The sequence below is a fragment of the Balaenoptera musculus genome, chromosome 12 (genome assembly GCF_009873245.2).
Source record: "Balaenoptera musculus isolate JJ_BM4_2016_0621 chromosome 12, mBalMus1.pri.v3, whole genome shotgun sequence".
Classification (NCBI taxonomy): Eukaryota; Metazoa; Chordata; class Mammalia; order Artiodactyla; family Balaenopteridae; genus Balaenoptera; species Balaenoptera musculus.
The window spans coordinates 26,006,719-26,031,119 of record NC_045796.1 but is presented as its reverse complement, the minus strand read 5'-3'; the positions used below and the strand labels follow the sequence as shown (position 1 = coordinate 26,031,119).

Here is a 24,401-nt window from a genome sequence, read left to right as displayed (position 1 = left end):
AGCTCACATTATTTTTAGGGGTTCATAAAAATGTTTTAATTTCTTTTACAATCAGAATTTTAAAAGTTAACTTTGGGGGTCAAAGATTATATTCATCTTTATACCAGCAGAGTCATAAAATATAATTTTTGTATTTTTCTACAGAGGAAGGGACCCACCAAGGCAAAAGTACCTTGGGCCCGTCACAGTTATAATGCAGCCCTAGGAGGGAGGCTATCCCAGTTCAAAGCAAGCCAGCTTCAGGCAAGGAAACAAGAGAAATCTGAATTTTTTCAGAGAAAATACCTGTGTTCTCTCTCTCCTCCCTACACAAACCCAATGGTTCTAGCCACACTTTCCCTCCCTCTCTCCTCTCATTTTTTTAATGTCATCATAAAAATAAACAAGTAAGTGATCTCAATAAGTTTTCTCCTATAGGCAGAATGTATAAGAATGCAATATGTGTGTTCAATAAGCAAGCGATCAGGTGAGTTCAAAGAACCAATTTCAGTTCTTAATGAACAGGTCCAGAGTTTTTACTCACAAAAGACCATGCTAATAACTACTATTTATCAGGATTCAGCATGCAAAACATTGGGCTAAGAGATAAACAGGCATTATCTCTTGGAATCCTCAAAAATCATATGAGGTGAATACCATCCATTTGTACAAATGAAGAAACAGATTCAATAAGGCTGAACCACATGCCCAAGGTCACACACCAGGAAGTAGGAGAGTTGGGATGAAAAGCCAGACTCCTAAACCTTGAAGGAGGCACCATCTTCTGATCTGGTGGAGGGATGGCTTTATATGTTGAAGGACGCAAGCTATAGCATTCGTGACTATGGCAGGATTGAAGCCATTGTCGGCCCAGAAACTGATACCCAATTCCAGTTCACTGGTATTAAAAAAAAATTTCAACACTTACACTCTCACAAGTAGAATGAACCATGTACAGACCACATATACAGGCTTTGCTTTGGTTATCCTGTATTTCAAGTGCAGGTCCAAAAGAGTTCCAGATGTGAAAGCAACATTAATGGAGTCCAACCTGTCTCTACTGCATCCATTAAGTTCTCAGGCCTAGAGAACCTAATGTCAACTCATCAAATGATATTCCATTTGTGCAATAAATATGAACCTGGAAAAATCCCCATGTTTCTAAACATTAAATAAATAATAAAAACCAAACTAAAACAAAAAATGTATGTAATATATTTAAATATGAATTTATATTAATTTCTTTTAAGAGCTTTTTGAGAACATTGGCTACCTAGTTGTGGTGTATTTGGTTGTCTACTTTTACTTCAAAGCATGAACCTTTTAAAATCAGTGTGGATATCCCTCTCTGTTTTTACAAACACTCACCACAGTCTCAGAAGTTATATCAGCCTCATATTGATTAGAATTGATGTTTTAATTTTTAAAGACATTCCCAGCTTTAGACCTTAGCTTTCTTATCCTCAACCCCACATTCAATAAATGTCTCTTCATTTTCTGTGGCCCATGAGAAAGGTGGTTCACAAGTGCTTCTAAAGACACTCGATCATGGTCTGCGTCTGATAAATTTGGACTGGCATTCATTCAACATTTATCAAGCAATTATGTGTCAGGCACTGAGCAAAGTGCTTAGTGTAAATGGAGCTTCGTGGGTTGTTTTGTGCCTAAATAATGGATGAGTATTAAAATTCTCACCAAAGCTAAAGGAGAAACCAAGCAAAAGAAAAGATTACATTTTCTGTTAGAATACCAAGCTGCTACCCATTTTACAGTTATCATATTTGAGATCGTGGTAACTATAAAAAGACCAACTATTTAATTACATTGTGGGTACAAGAATGGCCTCAGTTTAAACAATGACCTGAATGTAAAATATGTGGAGACTAGGACCAAATTTTATACACTTCTAAAACCCACCAACACCTACTACAGCACTATACATAGACGATACATATAATAACTCTTCCAGTTATTATTCCTGAAAAAAGTCACCTCAAACAGAGTGGCATAAAAAATAACCATTTTATTACGCTCACAGATTCTGCGGATACTGCTTGTGTCTGCTCCATGACCTCCGAGGCCTCAGCTTGGAAGAACGGAGGCTGTCTGGAGGACAGGGAGTTGGAGCCATCTGAACCCTTGGTCACTCACACGTGTGGTGGTTGATGCCACCTGTCAGTCAGGACATCAGCTAGGAACCTATACATAGCTATCTGTGGAGCTGCTTGGGCTTCCCTTCAGCATGCTTGTTGTATTTCTAAGAGTAGGTGTCCTTAGCACTTGGTGGAGGTCTTTAATTACCTAGCCTCAGAAGTCACACAGTCTGCCCAGTTTCAAGGAAAGGGAGCAGAGACCTCAATCTCTCAATGGGAGGTACGTCAAAGTCACATAATAAGAACAGCATGTGGGATGGGAGATAATGTTGCAACTATCTTTGGGAAATAAAATCTGCCACAAGTATGGAATAATCAATGAATGACCAAACGATATCATCAGCAATTGGCATTAGTACTTCTCTCAAATATTTGAAATCTTCTTTGACGACACGGTGTGATTGCGCTTTCACACCCTCTTGAAGTCAGTTAAGGCCTGATGACTTGCTTTGATCAATGAAATATGAATGGAAGTGACTAATATAACTTAGTGCAGGAAGCATTTACAGTCAACTCTCATTAATCACAGATTCCATATTTACAAATTCACCTACTTGCTGATATATATTTGTAACCCCCAGATCAATACAGCACTTTCTGGATCGCAGGTGGATATGTGCGTGCGTAGAGTGGTGAAAAAGCTGAGCCACTGGCTGCACATTCCCAGCTGAGGTCGAGCAAGGCTAAGCTCTGCCTTCTACTTTGAGGTCTTATACAGTAAACCAGTGTCCTTTTCACAGTTTATTTAGTGCCACATTTTTCACATTTTTGTGCTTCTTTTTGGTGATTTTGCTATTTTAAATGCCCCCCAAGCAGTGCTGAAGTGCCATCTAGTGCTCCTAAGTGCAAGAAGGCTGGGATGTGCCTTTCAGAGAAGATATATGTTATACACACTTCATTAAGGCGTAAGTTACAGTGTTGTTTTTTGTGAGTTCAATGTTAATGAATTAACAATATATATTAAATGAGTTATCTTTATACAATAACACACATAAAACGAGGTTATATATTGATCTGTTGATGAAAATGTTGTAACCAGAGGCTCACAGGAACCTAAGTCTGTATTTCTCCTAGAAGCTCTGGTTCAGTATTGACTAGTTCAATGTCCATGGTGACCTTATAGAACATATATACCTGCCGTGAATAATAAGAACCAGCTGGAATTCCTGCTGCAGCATTCTCCCGTGCTTGCTCCCTGCTGGCATGAACCTGGAGGCCCCTGGTGATATAAAGGTGCCACATGTGCTGTAAATCTTAAAATATCTTCATAATGTCACATAAACATCAATTAATATGAGCTGATAGAAAGAAAAATTTTACCTTAATTAATCAACAAGAAAACTAGCTAGATTATTTGACACATGAGTATAAAACTTGAGCCTTCTGAATTTCATTGTTTATTCTAACTGAAATTATATTAGTTTAAAATAAATCCTTTTCTTTCCTTCCTTCTTTTATATGACTAATTATCACCTTGTAAATATAGATAATTCAGCTTAGTCACCTGCTGTTATCTTCATTAATTGTATATTCCACACCCTATAAAATGAACGTCTCCAAATTTAGCCTCAGTTTTTCTACAAATAAAATGCTCTTGCCTTCAAAAAGCATCAATAACTGTAAAAGGTATGGTGCAGATGAAAAAGAAAAACAGATTTCTTAAGCAGCAGTGTAAATTACTTCCTTTTCCTCTTAAAAAAAAAAAACCTTTCTGTAAAGTAAAATTGTGTTCTTAGCTTTGCAAAGTTACCTACACAATGGGTCACATCTGTTACATAAGTTAAAATAATAAGGCTATTTAAAAAAATAAGTCAAAATTCATTATTAAGCCCTCACTAAATAATTCAAATTTAGCTCAGCATAATAATAGATCTGCTATAACACTAGAAAGTGTCAGGTATCCACAGGCCACTGCATACCTGTTTGGGCCAGGAAGGGGAAGGAAAGGTAAAGACATCAATTGCTTTAAAAGCAGGAGGCCCATACAACAGGATATTATTCAGCAATAAAAAGGAATGAAGTACTGATACATGCTACAACATGGATGGCTCTTGAAAACATTACACTAAGTGAAAGAAGCCAGTCACCAAAGATCACATATTATATATAATTCCATTTATATGAAATGTCCAGAATTGGCAAATCCATAGAGACAGAAAGTAGATTAGTGATTGCCAGAGGCCAGGAGGTTGGGAGTGACTGCTAAATTGTACAGGGCTTCTTCCTGGAGTGACAGAATGCTCTGGAATTAGTGATGATGCCTGTATAACATAGTGAATATATTGAAAAACAATGAATTGTATACTTTAAAATGGTGACTTTTATGTTATGTGAATTATATATCAAAACAAAAAAATGTAAAGCACTAGGCACACCCACTAAGATGGCTATAATAATAAAGCCAGATAATAAGAAGTGTTGGTAAGGATGTGGAGAAACTGCCCATACCCCATTGGTGAAAATCTAAAATGGTGCGGCCACTTTATTTATTTACTTCTAATTATTTTTTATTTTAAAAATTTTATTTTCTGGCTGCACCATGTGGCTTGTGGGATCTTAGTTCCCCAACCTGGGCCCCGGCAGTGGAAGAGTGGAGTCCTAACCACTGGACTGCCAGGGAATTCCCATGGTGCAGCCCCTTTAAAACCCAGTTTGGCAGTTCCTCAAGAAGTTAAATATAGAGTTAGCATTTAACCTAGCAATTCCATTCCTAGGTATTTACCCAAGAGAAAGAAAACATATGCCCATATAGAAACCTGTATACAAGTGTGTATAACAGTATTGCTACTCATAATAGTCAAAAGTTTGAAACAATTCAAATGTTTATCAGCTGATGAATGAATAACAAAATGTTTATCCAACTGAATGTTTTTCAGCCATTAAAAGGTATGAAGTACTGATACATGCTACAACATGGATGAACCTTGAAAACATTTTGCTAAGCAAAAGTAGCTAGTCATAAAAGACCACGTTCTATATGCTATGTTTGTGTCCTCCAAGATTCATATGTTGAAATCCTGATGCCCAATGTGATGGCATTGAGATGGGGCCTTTGGGAGGTGATTAAGTCATGAGGGCAGACCATTCACAAATGGCATTAGCGCCCTTATAAGAGACCAGGGAAAGCTCCTTGCCTCTTCCACCATGTGAGGAGACCGTAAGTAGTCCCACCAGGAAGAGGGCCCTCATCTGACCTTGCTGGCACGCTGATCTTGGACTTCCAGCCTCCAGAAGTGTAAGAAGCACATTTCTGTTGTTTATAAGCTACCCAGTCTGCGGTGTTTTGTTATAGCAGCCCAATGTATTGAGATACTGTATGATCCCATTTATAGGAAATGTCCAGAATAGAAATAAGGAGCAGATTAGCAGTTGCCTAGGACTGGGTGGTGGAGGATTGAAGAATGATGGCTAAAGGGGTTTCAATGGGGTTTCTTTTGGGGGGTTGAAGATGACGACAATGTTCTAAAATTCATTGTGGTTGATATTCACACAACTGTGAATATACACTAAAAACCACTGAATGGTATGCCTTAAGTGGGTGAATTATATGGTAAGTGAATTTTATCTCAATAATTCTCTTAGAAAAAAATACAGAATAAATCTAACCAAAACCTTTCAAAATCACTAGGGTCTGGCCACTGTCCCTTCTCTCTCTCCCATCTCACCTTCCCAGCCTGTTAGGTCTGGTGGGATGACTCAGGGGGATGGGGGTCATTTGGGTGGAAGAGGACAAAAAAACCAGTACAGTTGAAGATTTTCTCCATGTGGGACTGTGGTCCCACCCACTGCCTCCCCCTAGGGTCCCTGACGGCTGTTTGGGCCCTAAGCTGCCGTCTAGGTGTGAGTGAGGCTGCCCGCTTGCCCCAGGCTGGGTCCCCGGATCCAACCGGCGTGCTAGCATTCGGCCCACCGGGGTGCAGACTGGAGCGGCCAAGGTCAGAGTCGGTAGGAGCATTCCCCCTCCCCGCCCCCACTCCCACCTTTCACTGAAGGCGCACCCAGAGGGCTGACCTCGCTCACTTCCCTTCCCAGGAGTAGATGTCAGCAGAACCAGTTCCCCGTGGGTGGGGCCATGGGAGAGGTTCCCAGACCGGTTACACCAGAAACCCCACTGGCCCCCTGCTCGGTCCTCTGCCTCCGGCTCCCAGAGAGGATGCCTCTGTGTACCTGTTAATTAAAAAACAAGGGCGGGCCCACGCTCAAACATCACCCCCCACCCACCTAGGTCCGCCCCACCCAAAACCCCACCCCTGCTTACGTTCCACCCCACGCCTACACTCCGCCCCCATAGCCAAGGCTTTTTTTTTTTTCTCTTTTAGATTGGGGTTCTGTTTTACCTTGTTGATTCACTGTTGTTGATTCTTTTATATTTTTATTTTTCCTAATAAATCTTTTATTTTACTAACATTACTTTATTCTTTATACTTTGTTAGTGATCTCTCCTTTTGACTTGTTCCCCCCACCCCCTTTTTTTTTTCTTTTTTCTGTTGTGGTTTTATTTTACCTTGTTGCAGTTGTTTCAATTATAGTTTTATTTTTCCTAATACATACTTTGTACCTTTCTAATTTTATTTTGTTTTTTATGCTTTGATATTGTACTGCTCCTTTTTTTCATTCTTTCTTCCTTTTTTTTTTTTTTTTTTTTTACCGTGCCACGAAGCTTTGGGATCTTGGTTCCCAGGCCAGAGGTCGGGCCCGAGCTCCTGTGGTGGGAGCTCCAAGTCCAAACCACTGGACTAACAGAGAACCTCAGACCCCAGGGAATATCAATTGGAGTGAGGCCTCCCAAAGGTCCTCATCTCAGCACCAAGACCCAGCTCTATCCAGCTGCTTACAAACTCCAGGGCTGGACATCTCAGGCCAAACAACCAGTAAGACAAGAATACAGCAGTACCCAACAACAACAACAAAAAAATGAAATGACAAAAAAATTTGTTACAGACGAAGGAGCAAGGTAAAAACCTACAAGACCAAATAAATGAAGATGAAATAGGCAACCTCTGAAAAAGAATTCAGAGTAATTATAGTAAAGATGATCCAGAATCTCGGAAACAGAATGGAGAAAATACGAGAAACATTTAACAAGGATCTAGAAGAACTAAAGAGCAAAAAACAGTGATAAACAACACAATTACTGAAATTAAAAATACTCTAGAAGGAATCAATAACAGAATAACTGAGGCAGAAGAATGGATAAGTGAGATGGAAGATAAAATGATGGAAATAACTGCCAGGGAGCAGTATAAAGAAAAAAGAATGAAAAGAATTGAGGACAGTCTCAGAGACCTCTGGGACAATATTAAATGCACCAACATTCGAATTATAGGGGTCCCAGATGAAGAAGAGAAAAAGAAAGGGTCTGAGAAAATATTTGAAGACATTATAGTCGAAAACTTCCCTAACATGGGAAAGGAAATAGTCAATCAAGTCCAGGAAGCACAGAGAGTACCATACAGGATAAACCCAAAGAGAAACACACCGAGACACATATTAATCAAACTATCAAAAATTAAATACAAAGAAAAAATATGGAAAGCAGTAAGGGAAAAGCAACAAATAACATACAAGGGAACCCCATACAGTTAACAGCTGATTTTTCAGCAGAAACTCTGTAAGCCAGAAAGGAGTGGCAGAACATATTTAAAGTGATGAAAGGGAAAAACCTACAACCAAGATTACTCTACCCAGCAAGGATCTCATTCAGATTCAACAGAGAAATTAAACCTTTACAGATAAGTAAAGGTTAAGAGAATTCAGCACCACCAAACCAGCTTTACAACAAATGCTAAAGGAACTTCTCTAGGCAGGAAACAAGAGAAGGAAAAGACCTACAATAACAAACCCAAAACAGTTAAGAAAGTAGTAATAAGAACATACATATCAATAATTACCTTAAATGTAAATGGATTAAATGCTCCAACCAAAAGACACAGACTGGCTGAATGGATACAAAAACAAGACCTGTACATATGCTGTCTACAAGAGACCCACTTCAGACCTAGGGACACATACAGACTGAAAGTGAGGGGATGGAAAAAGATATTCCATGCAAATGGAAATCAAAAGAAAGCTGGAGTAGTAATTCTCATATCAGACAAAATAGACTTTAAAATAAAGACTATTACAAGAGACAAAGAAGGACACTACATAATGATCAAGGGATCAATCCAAGAAGAAGACATAACAATTGTAAATATTTATGCACCCAACATAGGAGCACCTCAATACGTAAGGCAAATGCTAGCAACCATAAAAGGGGAAATCAAAAGTAACACAATCATAGTAGGGGACTTTAACACCCCACTTTCACCAATGGACAGATCATCCAAAATGAAAATAAATAAGGAAACACAAGCTTTAAATGACACATTAAACAAGATGGACTTAATTGATATTTATAGGACATTCCATCCAAAAACAACAGAATATACTTTCTTCTCAAGTGCTCATGGAACATTCTCCAGGATAGATCATATCCTGGGTCACAAATCAAGCCTTGGTAAATTTAAGAAAATTGAAATAGTATCAAGTATCTCTTCTGACCACAATGCTATGAGATTAGATATCAATTACAGGAAAAAAATTGTAAAATATACAAACACATGGAGGCTGAACAATATGATACTAAACAACCAAGAGATCACTGAAGAAATCAGAGGAAATCAAAAAAATACCTAGAAACAAATGACAATGAAAACACGATGACCCAAAACCTATGGGATGCAGCAAAAGCAGTTCTAAGAGGGAAGTTTATAGCAATACAATCCTACCTCAAGAAACAAGAAAAATCTCACATAAACAACCTAACCTTACACCTAAAGCAATCAGAGAAAGAAGAACAAAAAACCCCAAAGTTAGCAGAAGGAAAGAAATCATAAGATCATATCAGAAATAAATGAAAAAGAAATGAAAGAAACAATAGCAAAGATCAATAAAACTAAAAGCTGGTTCTTTGAGAAGATAAACAAAATTGATAAACCATTATCCAAACTCATCAAGAAAAAAAGGGAGAAGACTCAAATCAACTGAATTATAAATGAAAAAGGAGAAGTAACAAGTGACACTGCAGAAATAAAAGGATCATGAGAGATTACTACAAGCAACTATATGCCAATAAAATGGACAACCTGGAAGAAATGGACAAATTCTTAGAAAAGCACAACTTTTCAAGACTGAACCAGGAAGAAATAGAAAATATAAACAGACCAATCACAAGCACTGAAATTGAAAGTGTGATTAAAAATCTTCCAACAAACAAAAGCCCAGGACCAGATGGCTTCACAGATGAATTCTATCAAACATTTAGAGAAGAGCTAACACCTATCCTTCTCAAACTCTTCCAAAATATAGCAGAGACAGGAACACTCCCAAACTCATTCTACAAGGCCACCATCACCCTGATACCAAAACCAGACAAAGATGTCACAAAAAAAGAACACTACAGACCAATACCTCTGATGAACATAGATGTAAAAATCCTCAACAAAATACTAGCAAACAGAATCCAACAGCACATTAAAAGGATCATACACCACAATCAAGTGGGGTTTATCCCATGAATGCAAGGATTCTTCAATATACACAAATCAATGTGATACACCATATTAACAAATTGAAGGATAAAAACCATATGATAATCTCAAGAGATGAAGAAAAAGCTTTTGACAAAATTCAACACCCACTTATGATAAAAACTCTCCAGAAAGTAGGAATGGAGGGAACCTACCTCAACATAATAAAGGCCATATATGACAAACACACAGCCAACATCGTTCTCAGTGGTGAAAAACTGAAACCATTTGCTCTAAGATCAGGAACAAGACAAGGTTGCCCACTGTCACCACTATTATTCAACATAGTTTTGGAAGTCCTAGCCACAGCAATCAGAGAAGAAAAAGAAATAAAAGGAATCCAAATCAGAAAAGCAGAAGTAAAACTGTCACTGTTTGCAGATGACATTACATAGAGAATCCTAAAGATGCTACCAGAAAACTACTAGAGCTAATCAATGAATCTAGTAGAGTAGCAGGATACAAAATTAATGCACAGAAATCTCTTGCATTCCTATATACTAATGATGAAAATTCTGAAAGAGAAATTATGGAAACACTCCCATTTACCATTGCAACAAAAAGAATAAAATACCTAGGAATAAACCTACTTAAGGAGACAAAAGACCTGTATGCAGAAAACTATAAGACACTGATGAAAGGAATTAAAGATGATTCAAACAGATGGAGAGATATACCATGTTCTTGGATTGGAAGAATCAACATTGTGAAAATGACTATACTACCCAAATCAATCTACAGATTTAGTGCAATCCCCATCAAACTACCAATGGCATTTTTCACAGAAGTAGAACAAAAATTTTACAATTTGTATGGAAACACAAAAGACCCCGAATAGCCAAAACAATCTTGAGAAAGAAAAATGGAGCTGGAGGAATCAGGCTCGCAGACTTCAGACTATACTACAAAGCTGCAGTAATCAAGACAGTATGGTACTGGTACAAAAACAGAAATATAGATCAATGGAACAGGATAGAAAGCCCAGAGATAAACCCACGCACATACGGTCACCTTATCTTTGATAAAGGAGGCAAGAGTATACAATGGAGAAAAGACAGCCTCTTCAATAAGTGGTGCTGGGAAAACTGGACACCTACATGTAAAAGAATGAAATTAGAACCCTTCCTAACACCATACACAAAAATAAACTCAAAATGGATTAAAGGCCTAAATGTAAGGCCAGACACTATAAAACTCTTAGAGGAAAACATAGGCAGAACACTCTGTGACATAAATCATAGCAAGATCTTTTTTGACCCACCTCCTAGAGTAATGGAAATAAAAACAAAAATAAACAAATGGGAACTAATGAAACTTAAAAGCTTTTGCACAGCAAAGGAAACCATAAAAAAGATGAAATGACAACTCTCAGAATGGGAGAAAATATTTGCAAATGAAGCAACTGACAAAGGATTAATCTCCAAAATATACAAGCAGCTCATGCAGCTCAATACCAAAAAAACAAAAAGCCCAATCCAAAAATGGGCAGAAGACCTAAACAGACATTTCTCCAAAGAATATATCCAGATTGCCAACAAACACATGAAAGGATGCTCAACATCACTAATCATTAGAGAAATGCAAATCAAAACTACAATGAGGTATCACCTCACACTGGTCAGAATGGCCATCATCAAAAAATCTACAAACAACAAATGCTGGAGAGGGTGTGGAGAAAAGGGAACCCTCTTGCACTATAGGTGGGAATGTAAATTGGTACAGCCACTGTGGAGAACAGTATGGAGGTTCCTTAAAAAACTAAAAATAGAACTACCATATGACCCAGCAATCCCACTACTGGGCATGTACCCTGAGAAAACCATAATTCAAAAAGAGACATGTACCACAGTGTTCATTGCAGCACCATTTACAATAGCCAGGACACAGAAGCAACCTAAGTGTCCATCAACAGATGAATGGATAAAGAAGATGCAAATATATACAATGGAATATTACTCAGCCATAAAAAGAAACGAAATTGAGTTATTTGTGATGAGGTGGATGGACCTAGAGTCTGTCATACAGAGTGAAGTAAGTCAGAAAGACAAAAACAAATACCATATGCTAACTCATATATATGGAATCTAAAAAAAAAAAAAACTGGTTCTGATGAACCTAGGGGCAGGACAGGAACAAAGACACAGATGTAGAGAATGGACGTGAGGACACAGGCAGGGGGAAGGTTAAGCTGGGACGAAGTAAGAGAGTAGCATGGACATATACATACTACCAAATGTAAAATAGATAGCTAGTGGGAAGCAGCTGCATGGCACAGGGAGAACAGCTGGGTGCTTTGTGACCACCTAGAGGTGTGGGATAGGGAGGGTGGGAGGAAGACACAAGAGGGAGGGGATATGGAGATATACCTATGCATATAGCTGATTCACTTTGTTATACAGCAGAAACTAACACAACACCGTAAAGCAATTATACTCCAATAAAGATTTAAAATAAAAAAAAAAAGGGTGGAGGTGGGAGAAACCACCCCCACCCCCCCCCACCCCCCCAGAGAAAGCCTGGCCAAGCTGACCCTGCCATCGGGTCTCGTGGGGGACCCGCAGGGGAGCGGCCGGCCAGAGCTGCCCTGGGTTGGGATCGCGGTCGCAGCGCCCCCTCCCGGCCTCGGCCTCGCAGAGTCCTGCGGACTCGGGGCTCCTGCAGTGTGTAGAGGGGGCCGGGCGTCTACGGGGCGGGGACTCGGGGACACGCAGGCGGGGCGGTCCCGAGTGGCTCCCTTCCGGCGCAGCTCGCCGGCTTCTTTCTCGGAGCGTCGGCGCTGCCCATGGCCGAGGTGCTGGAGCCCGATCCCGGGGCAGCCGAGGGCTCGGAGGCCCTCGCGGAGACGCCGTGCTGGGAAGCCCCGGAGGACGCGGGCCCCCAGGTAGGCTCCACCAGCGGGCGCGAAGGTTGAGGGCAGGGGGGGTGGGAAGCGTGGGGCTGTCCTCGAGGTGACCTTCAATGCGGCCGGAGGGTCCCATAGGTTTAACTTAAAAGCACATTTTTTAAAATGGTCAGAGTCCCTAGCTCCATTCCTGCACAAACGGGAAGATGCGGTCGGTAAGCCGTAGTTACCCCCAGGTACTGGCCACATCTCAATTTCTTTTCTTTGCGGTTAAAAAAAAAAAAAAAAATCGACCACGTCCCAAAACCTGAGATGGGACCCTCCGGGCGGGGCCGGAACAGTTGCTTGCTTTTAACCCGAATTGAGCCGACTCTCCCTACCCCTGTTTGTGGGGCAGAGGCCGCCGGCGTCTCTAATCCAAAGATGGGAGCCGCGGGGGAGGAGCCCTGCCCGGTGCTGGGAAGCCAGAACCTCCGGCCGGACCCCAAGGGAGCGCAGCCCCTGGGCTGGCCGTCCCAGGTGGACCCGAGATCAAGGTACCTGTACTGTTGCATCTCACGCTCTGCCTTCTTAGAATTGCTTCCCGAAGTTCCCCCTGTTCCATCTTAGCCCGGAAGTTATGAGATCCGACACTACGGACCTGCGAAGTGGGTCAGCACTTCGGTTGAGTCTACGGACTGGGATTCGGCCATGCAGACCGGCTTCACAAGGCTGAACAGCTACATTCAAGGCAGAAACGAGAAAGGTGAAGGCACTTTTCCTTGTCATTATACACACTGTATTGTGGTTGAGTGCCCTGGCTTATTGAGTTTTCGCTGTTTAAATAAATAGCTTTTAGAATAGAAAAATAACCAGATCATCAAAGACTTAATGGTTGAAGAGGACTCTTCTCAGGACCCGAGGCGTCTAGAGGAGTGTAGTACTGGGTAGTGCTTGTTAGCCTCTGTTCTCCTTGTTTGTGATTCTGCTGGATGAACTGGGCCTCTGTGTAACTAGCATTAAGACATTTTCATGGCTAATGCTTTGAGGTAATTTGGTGACTGGTAGGGTAAGAGACATTAGGAGGCAGGAAGGGTCAAAGAACACAAGATCCAGGGTGTCAAGATATATCTTCTGGTTTGGCTCTGATGCTATTTATGTTTTAGCAGGTCACTTAGCCAATGAGACCTCTGTTTCTGAATTGTAAAAGTAAAGAATGAACTGGACTATGTGATCTCTCATTTCCCCTTCTGTCCCTAAAACTATGGAATTTATTAATGAAAAATATTAATAATACAGAAAGTGTTTAATGTGGGCAGTGGATAATTGTCATTTTGCCCTTATTTTTTTTTAAGATGAAAATTATCTTAAAGGTTAAATATTTATGTCAAGTAAATCAAGAAACTCAAGTCAAAAAATAAGTTTTTAAATGTGGTCATAAATACACTAAATCTGCTTTCACGGTCTCCTTTGCATTTAAATGTATATTTTTTTGTGGCACAGAGATGAAAATAAGGATGACAGCTCCAGTGACAAGCTACGTGGAGCCTGGTTCAGGTCCTTTCGGCGAGTCTACCATTACCATTTCCCTGTATATCCCCTCCGAATGGCAATCTGATCCCCCCAGGCCTTCAGAGTCAGATGTCTTCATCGAAGACAGAGCTGAAATGACGGTGTTTGTACGGTAAGTGGTAGATAATTTATAGCCTTTCTGACTGTTGGTTTTACTTGGCGGGCACTCATAGTTTAGCTCCTGGGCAGCTTAGCTCCTATGCTTTTCCCCCTTCCATAAAAACAGGTCGAATGCATTTTGTGGTGTTTTCCTAGTGACTTAGCCTTATACGTTACTAAGGGTCCTTTAGAAGAAATAACTAATACATTTAATGAGAAGGCTGATGCACACCTTCCACGGATAAGACGCAATACAAATTATACACCGGACCTTCCCCCACAAAAGCAAAAGACTGTCCTTACCCGCCCTCTAGTTAAATTTGGAGAAAAATACCTCAAAACAATGCATGGTACCCCTCCTCTCAACTCGTAGTTTCTGATAGCCTCAAACTCTTCCCTTGGTTCCCCCAGCCCAAAGGATGGCAGCTGCTTCCTGCAGTGACTGCCTCTGTTGGTTGGTTTACTGGTTCCTTACTCTGACCTACAGTGCCTGTCTCAGTAAAGCGACTGATCAGCCTGCCGGCCTCCCCAGCAAGGACCATCGTAGCCATCGGTAGCACACCCTGCCCTGATAACCAGCCCCTGAATCTGGCCCATTCGCCTCAGAAAGGGTCGTGATTCCGTTCCCTTCCTCCCCACTGTTCCTTGCTCGGGCCCTCACCTTACAGGGACCGCAGCTAAGTCCTCTTTGCTACCCCAGTGCTCGGCACATGCCTGACACTCACCAGATACTCTGCCGTTTTTCAGCCTCAGGTTCCACTTCAGGAGCCTCCCAGCTGTTCTCTCTGCCCACCAGTCACCTCTCCCTGGCCCTCCACCCTGGAGCCCCGATCGTTCTCACGACAGCAACAAAACCCCAACCTGCTACTGTGTTTAAAAATCCGTTGGCTTCCTCTTGCTTCCACGTGACATTCAGACCGTTCAGTACACGCATCACCTGCAACCCGCGGCCCAAGCTGTCTCCCTGACAACTCCCCCCACCTCCCGCCCTTCACTGAGTAGGCTGAGTTCCTCCACATCTCTGTACCTTTGACCTTAGGCAAGTTACTGAGACTTTCCTTGCCAAAAATCTCATCTGTAAAATGTGTCTAATCACAGTACCTACCTACTATCTCACAGGGTTGCCATGAAGATCAGATGAGTTAATTTACCTAAAATACTTAGAACATGAGCATGATATTACTACCAGCTCCGGCTCCCTCTTTCTTCTCTTCCTGGAGAGCCTACTTTCATCCCTCAGGACTTAGATCAATTGGTACCTTGTCTGTGATGCCTTCCTCAGTTTCTCCAGTCAGCCAGCCACTCGGTCTTATGATTCTAAATTCTAATGACCTACTGATAGACTGTAACTTCCTCAAGAATATAGCAACATGTTACTCTGCCCGTATCCTTCAGCTCCTGGTGAGGCAGGTGTGTGTGGGGAGGCTCAGTATATGTCTGTGTCCTGAATAAAGCCATGGATAGATCATTGTAGAACAACATGTATTCAGAGGACAGAAGATGATTTCTAAGTAAGAGGCTCAAGATTTGATTTCAAGGAAAAAGTGGAATCTGAAACAGATTCCCTTTAGGCAGAACATTCCTTAAGGAAATAAATAATAAATTTAGGACCCGAAGTGTTTCCTAACACGTGGTTCAGAATTATCATCATCAGTCAACATGATGGAAATAGAACAGTTTTATCAATTTATCTTCAACGTTTTATTTTATATACATGTGCATACACAGATTCCTCTACTTACTCAACTGGGATTTAAAAGGTACTGCATGCCAGGAATGACTAGGTGCCTGGTAGACATTGTTGAACAGAACAGGCCTGGTTTGTACCCTCGAGACCTTACATCTTATCTGAAGAATGGTAGGAATGATCTTTTCCACTGGCACATTGATAATAAACCTTATGCTAAAGAAGGCATATTAGGAATGTTTTTGTGTCTGTTTTTCCTATTCTCAGCCTTCAAATTCATCACGTTTACATGTCAGCAACTCAGCTAGGTCGGTGTGCTGTCATGATTTAATCTCAGGGTATTTTTGTTTATATACTTTAAAATCTACACTTAAACTTCTATTTTCCCACTTTTTATGCAAATCTTTTGACTGTCTTTTCATCCCCATCCTCTTAGCGACCTCCTAACTGGCCCCTTCTCTCCAATCTAGTTTCCATCTCTCTGCCTATATTCTTACCCAGATCTAATCAAGTTACTTTTCTGCTTTTCCAACATCCTTTAGAATAATCTCAAAAGGCCTTAGGATGATGTACAAGGTTCCTCCTTCCAGCTCTGACTCACCTTTCTGACCTCATTTTATGCCTCACTATGAAATTGCTTTGTATTTCTGGACTTTTGTTCTTTTCTTATCCCTCCCCTTTCTCTGCCCAGCAAAACTATCCTCCATTCCAGACCCAACTCAGAGACACACCTTGCCCCGATGTAATCATATCCTCAGTGTTCCCAAGCACTTTGATTTTGTCTCTGTTAAAGCTTTTCTCAGACTGTATAGAGCTGCCAAAATGTCCATCTCTTCCATAGAGGATCAAAACTTATGTTCATCTGTAATGCAGTGCCTGCCCTTTTTCTAAGGAGAGAAAGAAAGGGGAAATGTTCGATAGAAAATGGAAAGACTAAAGGGAGGCTGCTAAGGGGGATTCACTGTGGCTCTCTGACCAGGAGAATCAACAGTACAGGAGACTGTTGGAAATGCAGGCTCTTGGGCCCCAGCCCAGACCTCCTGAACCTGTGTTTTCCCAGGTGACTTGCATGCACATTAGAGCTTGAGAAGCACAGAGTTAGAGCACAAGATGGCATAACTTCCAAATCTGCCCAACAGCTGGGACGTATTGCCTCCTCCTGGGTCCCCTCAGTGCGTGTGAGGTCACACTGAGCCTGGGAACCAGAGGAAGGGAACAGTCAGTTCAGCTGCCAAGAGGGAGGAGCTTTGAAACCACGCTCCATCCAGGTTTCCTTGTATCAGCTCCCACTTTTCTTCTTAGACTGACATTCACATCAGTATTAAAATCATTTATGGTCATTTACTTTCTCCTTTGTAGGTCTTTCGATGGATTCTCTAGTGCCCAAAAGAATCAAGAACAACTCTTGACATTAGCAAGCATTTTGAGGGAAGAAGGAAAAGTTTTCGATGAAAAGGTTTACTACACCGCAGGCTACAACAGTCCTTTCAAATTGCTTGATAGAAGAAATGAAGTGTGGTTGATTCAGAAAAAAGAACCCTCCAAAGAAAGTGAATGACAAAATGAGAGGAAGGTCCATTGCCAGGGGCAAAACTTCTGTTTAACGTAGACGTCAACATTACCCATAAGCAAAATGTGTCTAGTATCTCTACCTGAGAGTACTACTATGAATTGAGCTTATTTCCACTGTGCCTTTTTAATGCTTGAAGCTTTAGATACACAGATAACAGGGGACAGTATTCTATAAACATGTAAATCGATCTTTATTTCTATGAGGCTCCAGGGAAACGTCATGTTACTTCCCCCTTCTTCACTGTATCACAATCATGTTGCCTTATTTCTACTTGGATTTGTGTCAGTTGGATGTTACCTCCTCCAGATATTATCAATAAAAATGTTAAAGTTTATCCTGTGTGGAACTACAAGGCCGTCAAGCCTAGAGAACTCAAGTTCAGTTGGAACCAAAAATCAAAGTGTCTTTTGCAGCTGCCACTGTTACTTTTTCTGTTGAGCCCTCTTTCCTACCTGCCCACTGCTCCCACCACACAAGAAAAGCTCTCAGAATACTCAAAAGTGTTGCTAATATTCCATGACAAAAAATAAATGTATGAAGTTAGGGACTTCCTATTTTATTTTGATACTCAAGAGAGGCATGTTTTTTCTGAAGAAATGTATACAAACATAGACTTTCAAAATTCACTTGAATTTTTAAAGCATTTTATGCAGTATTTTATGCAGTATTTTTATATACTGAATCAGTATGTAAAAATGATTCAGTATTCAAAGAGGGGTTTGCTGTAAAATCAAAGAGGTTGAAATTTGGACCTAATTGTATTGGAATGCGCTTGTCCTGGAGAAGAGTGTCAGTCAGATATCTAGAAGCCTGTCATGGGAAGGTCATAGCTTTACTGTGGGCTCCTAGTGGACGATGGTTGTAGGCACGAAGGAGAAAAGCAGCTTGGAGCTCAGTGACTTCCCAATAGGTAAAGCTGCCCATGAATGACATTACTTCCCGTTTCTATCATTGGCGTGTGTTCAAGCAGGCACGTGATCACTTATGTGGCAGATTTGGGTATCCAGTGGATGAAAGGGTGGGGCCGGATGATGCTCAAGGTCCCTGCAGCCCCAGCATTATACGGTATCTCTTAAAATTAATCTCCCTAACCTGGGTACACTAGACCAACGTACCTACAGTTAGTGGTTTCCATAGCTAACATTTATGGATTGCCTTCTAGGTGTAGCTTTCTAAGCATTTCACCTGAATTCCCACAGTCGACCCTCAGAACAACCCTGTGTGCCACCTTGTGTCATCTCCATTTCACAGATGAGGACATTGAGGCACGGAGATGTAAGGTAACTTGCCCCCAGCTGGAGCCGTAAGGGCAGAGGCCGATTCCATCCCAGGCAGTCAGACTCCTGGGTCCAGGCTGTTAACCGCGGCACCCACTGGCAGTCAGTGTCCTAGAGTGCAGCTTTCTCAGGCCATCAGTGGGCTAGGACTGTGTTGAGGGGTCCCTCCTGCATGTCATGAATGCATAATCAACATGATTATGCCCTCAGAGATACCTTTTAGATTATAATTTTTGATAGAAAACAAGCTAGGTTTCCGGTTTTGAAATTATTATATGGATATAATTTTTTAAGTCTTAGGCAATTATTTTCCAAAGGTATTTGCTTGCATTGATTATTTTTTTTATTCTTTGCATTTTTGTGTTTGTCAAAAAGAAATTAAATTTCTTTCTTAGCTCATTTACCAAAACCAGCTGTGGGTCACCTTCTAGCCCTCCTACTGATGAAAGTCCACAGTACTCGCCTCTACTGGTATGAGGTAAATATTTATATATTTACTCCATAGTCCTACAAAAATAGACATCTCTTATGCAGTAACTTCCATTTTAGATGAGAAAAGCATATGTCTGATTGCCAAGATTTAGTTGTAATCTGAAACATGTTCCATAAAAAAGCGATTTTGTACTGTTCAGTCCAGGGTATCCCATTTTCCCCTCCTGGTCCATAAATCATAAACTAAAACATTTTTCAGCCCTCAATTAATCCAGACCAGAGAGTATTTCTCACAGCAATGTCAGGTATTTTATGTCAGCAAAATGTCAGCAAAATCAGGTATTTTAATTATGTGGCTGGCACTGACTACAAAATATCCCTCAACATTTCTATTGAGATTTTTCTTCTCTTATCAATAGGAAATTCATGTCTAGATTCCTTTCCGAGACTAAATCATCCACCTTTCCTGTTGGTCTAATTCACACTCCATCAATTAGGCCTTCTCCCATCTTCAGGCTCTCCCTCCCAGCATGCTCCAATCACTCTACTTACCAACAGGCTCTGATTTGGCCTGATCTTCCCTGCTCCCCAGAATAAAATCCTAGTTCCCCCTAGACCCTTACATAGGACAATAATTCCCATTTCTCCCTTGCCTCCTGGCATTCACTGGAATGCCATTTATTTTCATTCATTCTTCAAGAAGCATTATGGAGTCCCTCCTGGGTCGCAGGCTCTACACACTATTCCAGGCGCTGGGCTATGGTGACAGGCAGAAATGCCCCCATCAGTGGCTGTATCCATCAAATCCAACCACGTCTTCCACTCTCCTACTCAGTCCACCTTCCAGCTGAGAATACAACAGTGAGCAGGACAGGCAGGGCCCCTGTCCTTGTGGAGTGTACGTTCTGGAGAGCGAGAGAGTGCAAATACCAGTGGGGCGGTGGGATAGGGTGTGGCTGGGCGGAGTTCAGTGGCTGTCACGTGGGCGGGCAGGCCAGGCCTCCCCGAGGAAGAGACACATGAGATCTGAATGATGAGAAGGAGCCACTCAGATGACAGCCTGGGGGCGGGGGAAGCCTTCTGAGCAGAGGTGACGTGTCAAAGGCAGAAGCCCCCTTCAGTATCCAGAACAAAGCTGCACATACTGCTTGCTGAGCAGCTTGCGCTGTGCTTGCAGGACACAGTCTCTCTGGACAAAGAAAACGCTGACTTGTACAGAGTTTCTGGAAGTGCAGAGTTCAAGGATTAGCGGACTTTCAGAATCACTTAGGAACTGATTGAGCTTTAGTTGTGGAGGTGCGGTTACCAGAGCGGGGTCGCTGCTGATGAGCGTGATTTAGGAGCCTGGTTCAGAGGCGAGGTTACCGAAGCGAAGCTGTCATCAGTCACTTCTGGTACTTATTTCTGATTGTGGCCAAAGAATGGGCATATCTTTTCTGGGATTTGGAGTCATGGCCGGCAAGCACGGCGGGGTGGGGGGGGGACATGCCACTCAGATCCACCTTCATGAAAGGACCGCTCCCAGCTGTGAGGGGTGTGGTTAGCCGATGTCTCCAGCTGTGACTTTCTTCAGGATCCACTGCAGATTTCAAGATAAGGACACACTATTTTCAGGGGGGTACCTAGCCTACTAGCCTACAGTGGAGCGAGGCAGGAGGAGCTGATGGCATGCTTTTTTTACTGGCATCTTTTAGCCAAAGACTGAGCAAGCTGGTGGTACAAAGACCTAGCCATTTCTGTCCGACTCGGGACCCTTCCTATAGACAGTCTTTGCTCCAGAGCTCCCTGGTGGGCTCGTAGAAAGTGTCAGATCTGTGTTGCAGTCTGACAGCTCCCCTGCCCAATCTTGTGTTTCCTTTTTCCTTTCATGGGTATGACATCACCATACATCTTTTGTACTCCCAACTCTGTCTCAGCATCAAACTGGCACAGCTGGTATCAGTGTGGCCCCAAGATTGTGGGCAGTAAGACAGCATTTTGGGGACTGGGTCATGCACTGCCTGGCTGGTTATGAGTTCCCCATCCCTGTGGACAGGCCGTACATACACAGCTCGTGGCACAAGGCTGTCTAGTTATTAATCCCTTAAATGGAATAGCTTACTGGTGAAAAGGAATGCGGTGACTGGTGAATGATTCAGGTGCTTCAAAAATTAGGAGTGGGGTGGATAATGAGTACAAGGACAGTAGACTTGAATGGCTGTTACTGAGTTGGACTGTTGTCCTGCAGGTGGATGATGGAAAGTCGAGGTCAGTTAACAAAGAATGTAAAACTACATGTGAGGGCCAGAGCCTCTTTGATAGCTTGCTAAGAAGTCCTCACCTCATGCAGAAGGCCAGCATAAGGATTGGATGGTAAAAGGCATAACCAGCAACAGATGTTCAACCAAGCCCGATCTGCCGTGTCACGGTCAGGACCAAACCTGGAACATGAAATGGGGACATCTGGCGGATGCCCCCAACAGTTTTGACTCCCTAGAAGTTTCTGAACATTCTGGGCGTGTGGAAGAGGCCCACCCTTCCCCCCATTAAGAGCTAGAACTACCCTCTCTCCCTCCTCCTGCCCTAATATGAGGAAAGACAATATAGAGGTCTTTCCCCCATAAGGCAACAGGTGCCTCTAGGAGCTGTCCCCACCCCATCTCCCGACTATCAGGCATTTACCCAAGGTGAAGTCACAGCATAACCTGGCAGAGGCCAGGCTGGGCCTGATGAAGGAAGAGATGGACGATGTGCAAATGTTGCCGCATAGCCTGGCCAACGTGTACTGGCAGGGCCAGGAGAGTACCTGGGGACTAGGTTCTGAAGGTGCTCAGCCAAAGGTGCCAGGACACAAGACTGGATAAAGGAAGCTTGCTGACTTGGGGATATTGCTCTGGATACAGGAGTTAACACCATGAGTAGAACTCCAGGGGATACAGCAAACTCACTGCTTTAGGGAGGCTCCTGGCAGCCTGAAACAGTGATAGAAATGTTGAAATGCCTGAACTGATGGAAGAGGTAATAGAGGAAGGACTTAAAAGGCTCACGGAAGGGGCATGCTGGAATGGGTATATCATAGGCAGCAACAAGGCCCATGGGAGGATTTTTGTCGTACTCTGTTTGGGCTGCTATACCAGAATACCATAGATTGAGTGGCTTAAACAAGAGAAATGTATTTCTCACAGTTCGGAAGGCTGGGAATTCCAAGATCAAGGTGCTGGCCAAATCAGTGCCTGGTGAGGGCCCACTCCCTGGCTTGTAAATAGCCATCTTCTTCCTGTATCCTCACGTGATGGAGAGGGAAGGGAAGCTCTGGTCTCTTTTCTCTTCTCGTAAGGACACTAATCCTACCTTGGGGACTCCACTCTCATGACCTCACCTAAACCTAATTATCTCCCAAAGGCCCATCTCCAAATACCATCACCTTGGGTGCTAGGGCTTCAACATATAAATCTGGGGTGGGCACAATTCAGTCCATAGACATTGTGTTCCACGAGAAGGCCCAGAGGAGCATCATTTACCAAGGCCAGTGGGAATGCACTGGTGAGAGAGGTGTGAGCATCGATCTCCTCTGCAGGCTGGGCTGGCTGGAAAGGCTGGGGTGGAACTTGGCTTGCTGAGAGCAATGTGGGTGATGACGAGACTTTGCAGAGCCCAGGCAGCAGTGCTAACCACGAAAGTAAGGGTGCGTAAATTATATTAAACACCAAGGTCAAAATGGCAGCCAAGGGGGCCTGACCTGTGAAGTCTTACGGAGGTAGTTAATAGAACATGGCATCCCTAGGGGCAAAATAGAGAGGGTAACCAATAAGGGTAATTCTTTATATATAATCAAAAGAGATCAAGGATGGATAAGCAGGGGGTTGAGATCACCTCCCCCCCCCCAAAAGGTAACCTCCAAAAAAACCCCACAAAACTGTGATCCCTTGCCCAGTTTCCAGACTCAAAACCCATTGACTGAAGAAATGACTGGGCCCTTAGGGGAATGGTCACTGCAATAGTTCAGTGTATACAGTAATGATTCCCCTAGTATTTTTCCAAAAGGTCCTATGGCCATTTACTCAGGTGGCTACACATTGGAGAGAGAAAAATATCCAGATACGCCGGGATTCAAATTGACATTTGATACCCAGAAACTCAAAGTGTCATCATAGTTCCCCTTCCCATTTCAAAGTGGGAGCATGTGAACGTTAGAAAATAAATGGAGTACTAGTCAAAGTTTGGCTTATAGTGGGTCCACTGGGTCTGCAAACCCTCATTGTTATTTCTCCAATCCCTGGATATATAATTAAGACTGACGTACTTGGCAGGTAGGATAAACCCACACTGATTCCTTGACCTGTGAAGTAAGAGTGTAAGTCTCTAAACCCCTTTTCCCTCAACCAGGGTGGTAAGTAAAAACAGTACTCCCTTGAGCAATGCTCTTTAAAGCTCCCCAGATGAACATCCATTTCTGGCCATGATGGTGAAACAGGAGCCAGACGTGGAAAGTCCATAGTACACCACTGTGATCTCTGAGAGAAGAGGAAGAAAGGGAAGTCCAGTGAGTGTTCAAGCTTATGGCTTGGAGGTATAGTTTCCAGGCAGCAAAGCGGGGAGGGGGGAGGAAGCCAAACAGAGGCCAGTGGTCTCTCTGAGTTGAGGAGACAGGGACCAGTGTTATGGGACGCCAAGGTGGCTAGGATTTGTTGGGCTGAATAAAGGAGAGGAGGAACACACACACACAGAGCGCTCTGTAGATCCGCAGCGAGTCCCTCTAAGTCTTGGCTGAGCACTAATCTGTGAAGGTGTAAGAAGAAACTGTCCCTGCCAAGAAATGAACAACTGGAAAGCAGTAGAACAAATGAGTCACAGATCACATTTGGGGCTGGGAATAGCTTTTGTTCCCACTAGCAAGAGTGGAAATAACTCATAATGCATGGGGCATCAGGTAGAGTTTTCAAAAGGGTATGGTGTTCGTAGTGAGGTTAAATTGTCTCTAAACCAAAGGCTTCTCTCGAGCTCCCCTAACAAAGCTTAAAAGCCTTGAAAGGATCAAACTAATTCCAAAAGACTTGGCTGTGCACCAGAATAAAGCCTAATACTATTTAAAGGAATACAGTAAAATCTGTCAACAAGCAACCTAACATTCACAGTTCCCACCATCCAATAAAAAAATTACTAGAAAAATATGCAAAGAAACGGAAAAATATGACCCATAATTAGGGGGGAATCAATCACTAAAAACAGATCCAGAAGTGGTAGATATGAAGGAATCA

General features: G+C 42.4%; 1 protein-coding gene and 1 pseudogene across 1 annotated transcript; both read left to right on the top strand.

Annotated features, from left to right (window-relative positions):
* The first annotated feature begins 789 nt into the window (after nucleotides 1-789).
* Nucleotides 790-1,066, top strand: LOC118905465 (annotated as a pseudogene).
* Nucleotides 1,067-12,414: 11,348 nt separating this feature from the next.
* Nucleotides 12,415-17,789, top strand: HEBP2 (heme binding protein 2). The gene is made up of 4 exons (XM_036870859.1): nucleotides 12,415-12,584; nucleotides 13,155-13,290; nucleotides 14,028-14,208; nucleotides 17,242-17,789. The coding sequence occupies exons 1-4, from the start codon at nucleotides 12,486-12,488 to the stop codon at nucleotides 17,438-17,440; spliced, it is 615 nt and encodes a 204-aa protein (XP_036726754.1). The 5' UTR covers nucleotides 12,415-12,485; the 3' UTR covers nucleotides 17,441-17,789.
* Nucleotides 17,790-24,401: the final 6,612 nt, after the last annotated feature.

Bases quoted from the DNA above. Each gene is read 5' to 3' on its own strand.
- HEBP2 (XM_036870859.1), top strand. From the start codon at position 12,486: ATGGCCGAGGTGCTGGAGCCCGATCCCGGGGCAGCCGAGGGCTCGGAG. The intron at 12,585-13,154 runs GTAGGCTCCACC...GTTCCATCTTAG, and splicing joins CGGAGGACGCGGGCCCCCAG to CCCGGAAGTTATGAGATCCG. The intron at 13,291-14,027 runs GTGAAGGCACTT...TTTGTGGCACAG, and splicing joins TCAAGGCAGAAACGAGAAAG to AGATGAAAATAAGGATGACA.